A 10,474-nucleotide genomic window follows, 5' to 3' on the forward strand; every position below is an offset into this window, starting at 1 on the left:
TGTACCAGGCCTGCTACAAGGCTACAGTACAGCTGGCTAGTTAGCATTCTACATCTGTCCCCCCGGCTCTCCTGCTCTTAAACAGGCTGTGCCAAATTAGAAAGTTGATTTAGGCGCCGTGTGAAGCCATCACAGGAGATTATTTCAATTTGCCAGCGAGGTAGAAGATTGAAAATGGAATGCGATAGCCCAGCAATGTCATGCAACTTCCTCGACCATCTACTGTATGTTGTTCTTTTGCGAGTCCAATTATTTTAATCTGTGCCCCCACTTTTCGTACCAAAGCGCTGCAAGGCAAACCGAGGCTTACACCTATGCTAGAGATACTCCTGTGAATCCTGACTGCTGGACTGAAAAATAACCACTGGATTTGTTTGCCTACAAGGCAACGTGCGCTCACTGGTTATCTTTGTAATTGCCGCAATCTGACCTTTTGGCCTCCCCGACAGCACAAGCATAGAAATCCTTTGAAGCAATTACTGTGTGTGTTCAGGCAACGTGACGCAACACCATCAGCTCGGTCAATCCAATTCCTTTTTAAACAAAAAAGAAGACTCCTACAAACCCTCAAGCTCTTAGATCTCATATCTCCCAGCGTCCATGGGGACTCCTTCCTGTCCGAGTTCTTTGTCCACTGCTCTTGATCTTTGTTTAAAGCTCAACACAAAAGAGAGCTTTATGTGTTCAGCCATACAATAGAGGAACGGCAGCCAAACACACGGCATGAACTCGCCTCGAACAAATAGAGATGAAGCTATTTGTCTTGAAGGGATGCTTTCAAGATGTCATATTCTAACTCCTGCTGGGCAGGAGAACTACATTATTGATAGTTTTGGCATCAAATGGATTTATATGTTTTGTAACGTGAAGTAAACCAAATTGAATAAAATGTTTTGCACAAATGGTTTGTTCCGTAACTAATTCCTAATTGATGATACATTATCATATCTCAATTAAATATTATTCTCAAAAGAGAAGCTTAATAAAAGATTAATGGTATATTTTCTACCATCTTGAGAAAAGGTCATGAATGCTAGATCTGTTTAAATGTTCAAAGAGAAAATATAAAAACAAGCAAACTCTGAATACTCAATATTACATTTTATCTTCACTTTTTCAATGAAACTTCTTACTTTGTTATGAAAGTTCAACTATAGGGCTTTAATCATAAAAGTTCTGAGGCACTTCTATCAATGTAGCCCACTACAAAGTAAGGAGAGGCAACTGGAAGTGATATCTGTCTTTGTAATACGCTCTTCAGCTAACTTTTGCCAAAACACTCCCTTAGGATCACATGGCACCTTAAAAATAAACTGTGCTTCTGTAAGCACAAGATTCAAGAGAGTCCAATTTCACTTGGAAGTGGTAAGGAAGAAAAACGTTTTTTCTTCTTCTTTCTGTTCAATGACTGTTTGAATTTAAACAGGTTGCAGGAGGAATATGAGCAGGAATTCATTACTGAATTTCCATAAAATAGCACACCTCTCCAAGCCTAAAGCACATAAGTGCCTCAATCCATCTCTCTCAATTCGCTCTTCTTAGATCTGTGATTTTATTATGTGGCTTTAAAAGGCTTCAAGGAAACCAACTGTGAGCGCTAAGGAGACTTCTGAATGTTTGACAGCTCTATATCTGGAGAATTAAAGGTCTATGTTTGATTGAGCGTTCACTGTATTCAACTTAAAAAAAAAAAGATTACAAAAAGCTTCTTTGGAAGTGAAAATAAGAAAGACCCAACTTTAAGGGAAGAGACAAAGGGCCTAAAAATGTAGACAACAAATGGAAAGCAAGTCAGGTATGGAGATCCTTTAATGCTGGCAGTAGTGGGAATAACTCCAATTCCCTCAGGCACACAAAGTGCTACAAAAAACACTGAGGTTGTTTTGCAGAAAATATTGTTTACTGAAGTGAAAAACCAGGACACAGAGACATCACCTACCCCAGGTAACGATAATACAAAGTACAGCAAATGCGCCTAGTCGTTGGTGTCCAATCTCATGTGCCTGGTCACTGTCCTACACAGGCCAGAGCCAAGTCGCATTAGAAAAGCAGCGATACATTTTAATAAGAGGCGCGTTATGAATATTCAGTGTGTGTCACAGCCCATCTGAGGGCTTCAGCAGGTGGTTGCCCAGGGCCCTCCTGTGCTCCTAACCCCACACGCTGCTGCTGCTTCTGGGCCGCCGTTTTGCGGCTGCCTGCCGAGAGAGGGATGGAGGAGGACTGACAAACAGAAGGTGCGTTTTATTAGCGCGATCCCCGCCGTTTTCTAGGCCCAGAGAACGTCTGTCGCAGCATATGCCGGTCGGAGCCTCCAGTCGTCACCCCAGTTTGTCGGCCATATGCCTTCGCAGTGAGGATACAGTAACCAGATACCTGCCCCCCCCCCCCCCCCTGATCAGGGAATAATTATGTGTTCATCTCAGGCTGCCAATGAGAAAAGTTTGGATTGTGTGGGGTGGCAGAAGTGTACACTCCCAAGGCCTTTCTTCCAAGACAATGTTCCAAGCAAATGTCAGCCTCGCTGCTCAGATTAGACCACAGCTACTGATGATTTAAAAATGGCCTTCATTTTAGTTTTTTGTTAGCAGCAATTTTTTAAACCCAAGCCTTGAGTGTTGAAATGACAGTGGCAGCTTAAAAATAACCGTGCTTCCGCCCTAAGGTTTCACGAAGCCACAAGATGACGAACAGTGAAAGAGGACTTAAACAGGAGCCCCCTGTCTCGCCACCACACCCCTCCATCCACTGCAAACACACCGAGTTGACATGGTCGCTTCTTGTCTTTCCAGACCTCTATCTCCCACCACTCGCCTCAAATGTCAAATGCATGCTATGCATAGCGCCAGGACTGTGTGCCTCCTCTGACCTCTTCCGCTTCTTATTCAGACAGGTGCCTCTGTGCTGTTAATGGTATTACAGTAAAGGGCAGGTGTGTGCCACAGCACAGTGGCTCCCAATTTAAACCTGCATGACAGGTCGCGCGTCAGGCATAAACACAGCAGGCTTGTGCTGATTTGATATTGGCCAGGACAGCTGTGGCTTGCCGTAGGATGACAGGCCCATCACTGAGGTCTGCATGACTGAGTGCATTATTCAAGAATATTTACTGTCTATTCTTTACCTATATATTTCATTTTATATAGGCCTACAGCTTTGTGAATCAATGATTTCACAGACAGACACTATGCAAGGGCATGCTTCTTCAGAGGTGAAGATCATATATGTTGTATTGCCATCAGAAGACTGACAGGACCATGTTATGGTAGACAGGCCGTTCCGTCTTAAGTTATTATCACAGTCAGTCTGCACTAAAACAAAACATTACAGCGGACCGGTAATGGAAGATCTCAAAATGTGATATTTGATGCTATGAGAGTTTATAAGCCATAACAGTTGTGAGAAATGTATGACACATCTATATAATCACATAATGAAGAAGGGATCAAGTAAACTACAATCGTTATCGCAAGAGGGATGTTTGTATGATTACTTCCATATCAAAATATTTCAAACATTGATAGTGCCTTTTATGTAAATGTCTACTACTTAAACAAGGCAGGGAAGTTTGGAGTAAATGTAATACGTCATGGAGTAAATCACGGAGGCAAGATATTTTATTATCAAAAACTTTATTTATCAAACAAAAAGAATGCACCATTGAAATAACATTTCTATAAAAAGGAACATTGGACTGCTCTACAGTGCATTACAAAACCAGCCATTGTATACAACATTGTGGGTAGAAACAGCCAAGGGACGTTCATTCTGATGCCTGGAAGGTACTGTTTGCAACTTCCTCCCCTTGTTCAAATGGAACAAAATGTACACTTTAATATTGCAAGAACTAGTCTAATTTGGTTAACAATGCTAAAATTGGACAATTTAAGGATGAATGAAAAAGACATATAATAAGGTCTCTTAAAAAGCGCTTTCCTTCCACTGTCTTTTCTGTCAGACAGCTTGAAACCCACTTTTGATAAACAGAGTCTGAAAAAGACGGCTTCCGGAGTTCTGGATTCTCAGTGGGATTTGGGAAATGGGTTTGGTTGCATCACTGCTTGTCTCGTCATGTCTAGCTGCTGGATACAAGCTTTGGGGTCTGAGGAAAACAAGTCTGATTCCGAGATTGTTTCCTTGTCCAAACACCACAGTTACCCATGGCCCTGTGTGATCCTCCACAGGCCTGTGCCCATATTGAGGTTCTCACTCATGTAATACCCAGAGGGGTTTCAGTAAGCACTAACATCAGCCACATTTTTAAGCTCGACTCCAGCCTCATCAGTGCTTTTGGCAAACACATTAGAGAGGGTCACCTTCGAATCCTTTCTGTTTTCTAAGACTAAGAATAGAGGGAAGCATTTTGTTATTGAGGCGTCTAGGAGCAAAGGAGCCCGTTTCGATTGTTTACTGTCAAAACAAATCACTGGCCGACCTGGCTGAACTCTCAAAGTGTGCTTTGACGCAGTCGAGCAAAACAAGCACTCTTTTGTCGTGGCTGGTTTGGTGTGGAATATTCCTAAACAGTGCCTTCTGTTGACATGACAACGGCCCTATGCTTTGTTTTTCTCCCCTTCTGCTTGGGAGAGGGTGTCCAGCTCATCTGATAATCCTCCCGCCCCCTTCTCAAACAAAATGCATCTTTGCCCTCTTTCCAGCCTAAACCACGCCCACAAAGGCTGACGGTGACAAACTGACAACCCGTGCTTTGCTGTTGACGTCTAAATGGAGTGAGATGTGACGGTGCGGCAAAAAATATCCACTTGAAGAGTTTTCTCGTTGGGCACAGCGGATGGGCAAAAAATGTCACAGTGCATTAGTGTGGTGGAGTTGACAGCGGGTTCTGATTTCTATCTTTTCTTCTCTTTTCTTTTAATTTTTTAAGAGACTAAAGCCTAAATTTTCCGGAATGAATCACATTGTTTTTTTTTTTATATAAGTTATTGAGTAAGGAACACTTTAAACAATATATTAAATTTTCAACCATTAAAAAGTACCCAACACCCCACCCTCTCCCCCAGTCATTTAGTCACCTATCAAACATCCCATCCATTTATCTATGGGTCTGTACAATACAAAAACAGCGTGTCTTGCTACAGCGATCCTCTCTCTCCATGATAAAATACACATGTACAGCGTACAAGAAAAATATAGGGCCAGGCCTGGCCACCTTTCATAGTGGAAGAGGTGACCAAGCACAGACACTCCTCTTCCACTCTGCAATTTCCACTCTATTCTTTTTCTTTCTTTCATTTTTTTCTTTTAAACAGGGTTAGGCAATTATGTGTCCCATGGATTTTCCCCACCGAATAAAGTGACCAAAGAAAATTAAGAGAAGAAGAAGAAAAAAAAAGTAGGCACATAAAACATCTCCACCTCATCTCAACCCAAACACAATAATCATAATAAAAAAAGCAGACACAAAAAAAGTTTGGGGTGGGTGACACCAAGAGAGGATGTTGCCATGGCAATGAACTTTGACCTTGGGAACACCTTATCTTCTGCATAATTCCCAGACTCTGGCATCACTCGTGTCAGACCCACATTTGACACAGTATGATGATCCTCACAGGTCATCACAACAGAAAATACAGACTCTCTCACACACACACACACACACACACACACACACATGCATCCTGAATGAAAAAGCAATAACCTCTCGATTCCTCGTGTCCAGTAATGGGAAGAGGACATTAAAACAGGGCATCTGTTGAGACAGGGCACAGAGTACACTGGTACACTGATGGAGTACAGAGGTGCTATGTCCATAGCGGTTGTTGATGATTCATTTACCTTTTCAATGTACAGGATGGATCTTTTTTCCTGCCTTGTGTAATTTAAAGGCTTTAGGTCATATGAAGTGTCTCTATGAGGCATAGACGGCCTGGGTAGAGGCCCTCACATTTTCAAACGAGATCACAAGCCAGACAAGGATAGAAATTGACTTCAAAAAATAGTTGCACAGGTTGAAGTGAACAGCTGAAGTAAAAATATAGCTACTATATGGACATTGTTTGCATTTTTTTTTCATATCAAAATGAACCCCCCGCACCCATACACCCATACCCAATTTTCAGTGAAACTGAGCCTTCCTTGACAGCGTCCCCAACTGATTGAAACGTTTCACTGTGGAATGGTTGCAACAGAAATCATCCACCACTGAAGAAGATGGTCCGACCCCCTTGCATCAAACTGATTCGCTGCAGGCGTGTCTGTCTCAGTACTTTGCCCTCGTTGGATTGGTTCTGTCACACATCAGAGGGCTGTGGCATGAGCAGAATGTTCTGGATGGCGCGGCTCTGGCGATACACGACAAAATGATACTGTAGGTGGCACTTGGCCTGTGAGGAAAAAGCACTGACAATCCATCACAGAGATCCCAACAACAGGGAGATTGTTTAACAAAAAAATAAAAAGTTTTAATCCTCTGGTTGTTTGAAAAACCGTGGCAGCAAAGAACAAAGAACACAACCAAAAAAAACAAACCCCAACAAAATGGCTGCACGCTCCATTTATCAAGGGGTGAGTGTGTGTGTATGTGTGTATGTGTGTGTGTGTGTGTGTGTGTGTGTGTGTGTGTGTTGAGGAGGGTGAAAAGGAGGCCTGTATAGGCTGAGCAGCAGATCCATGGACCTGAGTTTGGGAATGACGATGTTGTTCTGGAAAAGTCCATCTGTCTCCGGAGGTTTCCTCTGTTGACGCTCCTGTGGTTTGGGTGCTTTCCCCCTGGAGCTCGTGTCTGTCCTCCACCTCTGTCCAAGAGCAGCACAGTCACTCAGAGGGTCCACTAGTGGCTGGAGAGGGCAGAGAGACTCCACACAAGCACTTGGTTACAGGACAGAGGTGGTTATTATGGGATTGATCGGGGGGGTGTCTATTTTCCAATGGAGGCAGTATGAATGGGCAGCCACGGCGGGTGGGGGAGATAGCGGCGGGATGTCGGGTGGACGAGCTGTCGATCAAAACCATCACACATCACACGTAACGAGAACCACAACAGAAAAAATCAGACGATACTCATGGTATACAAATCGAAGGGCAGAGTTTGGGGTTTGGTAGGGCTCGGGAGCAGGAACAGGATGGAGATTCTTGGTTTTGAAAATGCCTCTCCAAAGAGAGTCTTTGCCCAGGGTTTCCCTTTTTTTTCATCCTGCTTTAGTTTTCTTCACCGGGTTTCTTGTTCATTGTTGTTAACGGATGGCAGCGCGATGTGAGAGAGAGAATAAGAGAGAGAGAGAAGGAGAGAAAGAGAGAGATAGAGTGAGAGTGAGGGGAGAAGACAAGAGAGAGGTTGGAGACTTAGAAGCCTTGGACAGAGGTGGCCTCGTGTTTGTTTTTGTTTTTGTTTGTTCGTTTCCATGAGTCTGTGGGAATCCTGCGCCACCTCTGGCCATGGCTGCGCCCCCCCCCTCCCCCCCCCTCCACAGAGTACTACTGATGAAACGCGTGCCGGTCCGTCATGTCACGTCACGTGACGGCGCCGCTCCGCCATTAAAACGCTGAGCCGGTGATGGCGTTGAGCTGCTTCATCAGGCCCTCCAGGCTGGCCATCTGCTCGCTCAAGTCGTCCTGCTCGTAAACCTGCCCAGGAGAGAGAGAGAGAGAGAGAGAGAGAGAGAGAGAGAGAGAGAGAGAGAGAGAGAGAGAGAGAGAGAGAGAGAGAGAGATGGAGCAGAGCAGAGCACAGCCATTTACTCAATCAATCTTCAAACCTTGGCATCACCACCCCATTGGAACACATGATACATGACAGTACAGACATCCTATTAGACCCACATGTTACATCCTCAGATAAAAAATACCAAAACAACAGACCACTTGGATACTGTAATATTGGGTAACACTTTATTTTAGGGAACATGTGTTAGCCATTAACACATAACTATGCATTAGTGCTCAATAGGATCTGTATTAAGCATCATTGTACATTTACTAGGTCAACAATTTCTCATTCTCACCCTTGGTTGGACCTAATCTATCTAGGTTTACGGATATAAGTATGAAAAATAGAAAGTGTATAGACTCCAAATACAATGTCTTAATATGTTACTTACAAACTATAGGTGCAGAATTGCTATTCCTATTGACAAACAATGCTTCATTACAGTGTGAGGAGTCTATAATCTTATGATCCTTTTTATATACAGAAAGCTTACATTAAGACCAACAAGCTAAGAATAAATTCCCTATTCAATGAGAATAACTAGTTGAATAAAGACCTAATAGATGTTAAACAATGTTTAATACAGACGTGCACATATTAGCTATGCATAAATGGCTAACATGTTCCTTAGAATAAAGTGTGACTGTACATTGTACTGGTGGAACTTCATATGAACTGAAACTGAACTGAAAACATCATCATCTCTACTTTCTGTCAAGCAACCCTTAGGCGCACACGAGTTCCTGGATGCATTCAGTGTGTGTCAATGCTGACCTCTTTTTTTTTAAACGGAAACCATTTAAGGGCAGCTTCCCTCCTACATCGCATCAATTTAAAACAAACGCCAGTTATTGACATGTCATTACTGGTAATCAATACGTGTTACGATGAATCGTTGACTAGCATTCTGGGAAACCTCCAATCCCCCCCCCTCTCTCTCTTTCTCTCTCTCGCCTGTCAGTGCTCTCTAGAGACACCATCCAAATGCACCAGGGCACTACAGTCACCAAGCGCTCAATCACTTTTAAGAGATGACTTTTAACAGATGGACGCTCCACAGCTCTACATCCCTAGGGGGCAGTTCACCCCTATGTGCAACCCTACACACACACACACACAGTGTTGGGCAAGTTACTTCAAAATCGTAATGTACTATGCATTACTTATTACTGTCATTTCAAAGTAATTTGTTACATTATAATATTACTGTCTCTGAATTGTAAGGCATTACACTACTATTGCATTACTTTTAAGTTACTTTCACCAAAATATCTAGAAATATGGATTTGCCATTCTAAATGCAGTTTATTACGCTCAATGCAGCTCATTGCTCTTCCAATGGAGGGAGATGTGGTATAGCATAATGACTGAGCTAGGCTTAAGGCTAACAACATACAGTAAGAATGCAATAGGCACAGTGCTCATGATGCAAAACAAGGAACAATCATAGTCAGAATTTTGTTAAAAACCGACAAAAGGTCAAAGTCTGGTAAATTGTGATATAAATACTGTAACTTTAAGGCCTAGGCCTGCTCAATAGAGAGCCTATTGTAAATCAAAGCTTAATAAAGACATGTCAAGATGGTGGCCTACTGGCCATTTCGGTGCCCTAAGTGAGTGGCTTTGAGTGAGTGACATTTAAATGGTAACTCACCTAAAGTAAAATAAAAGGCCTATTATACAAATAAAAGTGAATTATGAGCCTGGTATCCACCTAGCTATCTGAATGGATTTTTTGTCGACTTGGCATATCATGTGCTTCATGTAGCCTAAATGCTTGGGAAACAAATTATTGAAGACCCACCAATTCCATTCTACTAGTACGTGGTGGAGATTGAGAGAACCCAAAAAGTATCAAACTTCCATGTACCATGGTGTTAGTGCATTTTGACATTGTAAACGTTATTGATGAAGAGTGAAACACAGTTTGCAGTAAAGCTACTATTCATTGGTTACATTTGGGTGCCCCCTCTGTCCTTTGGTGCCCTACGCAAAGTGCGTGATGCGCGTGGTGGGAGCGGTGGCACTGCCAGGCTACACAATCTTTTTCTGCATTTCTATCCCTTTATTCTCTTTAATTCAAGTTCACAGCTCAAAGCTGTCATGCACTAGAAGAACATAGTTTGTGTTTTATCAAGAATAAAAAAGATTAGCGTGGCACCACTTTAGATGTTTCATTAAATGACTTGTGCTATTTCGCGAGGCATAGTGAGATCTTTTGGTTTCGCACACAAAGTGCACTAACTATTATGTTCTTCATATCCTTGTCTCTGACAAGCTAAAAATAATGAGCGTAGGCTTATGTCCATCCCGCAAATAGAGTCCGACTTTGAGTCTGCTGCAGCCACAGTCATCTTCAACCAGTATCAGGAGATACGTTCTACTATTTTGCGCGGATTTTTTCTCGTCTGTTGTTCTCGCGGTGGTGTTTGCGAATATGTATCAAAACAAAACAAGCGCTTAATTCTGGCTTAAAATGCATTGTAACGCGCGTTACTGAAGTTTGTACCGAGTAAATATTACCCAATTTTTTTTTTGTAATGCCTTACATTACCGCGTTACCGCAAACATCAATACATTACAGTAATTACATTACTTTTGTAACGCATTACTCCCAACACTGCACACACACACACACACACACACACACACACACACACACACACACACACACAATATTTGGCACCACTTGGGAAATTGACAGAACGTCATCAATACTGTATTTCCATGTCTGCAAAAAAAGGCATGCATGGAGTTGACCTTCAGGATGCAGACAGAAACTGTCAGGTCAGTTTGATATGAAGGACA

General features: G+C 42.6%; 1 protein-coding gene across 1 annotated transcript in view; it reads right to left on the reverse strand.

The window, feature by feature from the left end:
• Positions 1–7,450: 7,450 nt before the first annotated feature.
• Positions 7,451–10,474, reverse strand: part of dcc (DCC netrin 1 receptor) — a 153,581-nt gene continuing 150,557 nt past the window's right edge. Inside the window, exon 28 of the mRNA XM_076284959.1 lies at positions 7,451–7,584. Coding sequence (XP_076141074.1) covers positions 7,495–7,584 — 90 coding nt within the window. The 3' untranslated portion in view covers positions 7,451–7,494. The remainder of the gene's footprint in view (positions 7,585–10,474) is intronic.

This window comes from Alosa pseudoharengus, unplaced genomic scaffold (assembly GCF_046254945.1).
Source record: "Alosa pseudoharengus isolate Yale_2024_CS ecotype anadromous, Long Island Sound unplaced genomic scaffold, YU_APseudo_1.1 YU_APseudo_1.1_scf_14, whole genome shotgun sequence".
NCBI classification, from domain to species: domain Eukaryota; kingdom Metazoa; phylum Chordata; class Actinopteri; order Clupeiformes; family Clupeidae; genus Alosa; species Alosa pseudoharengus.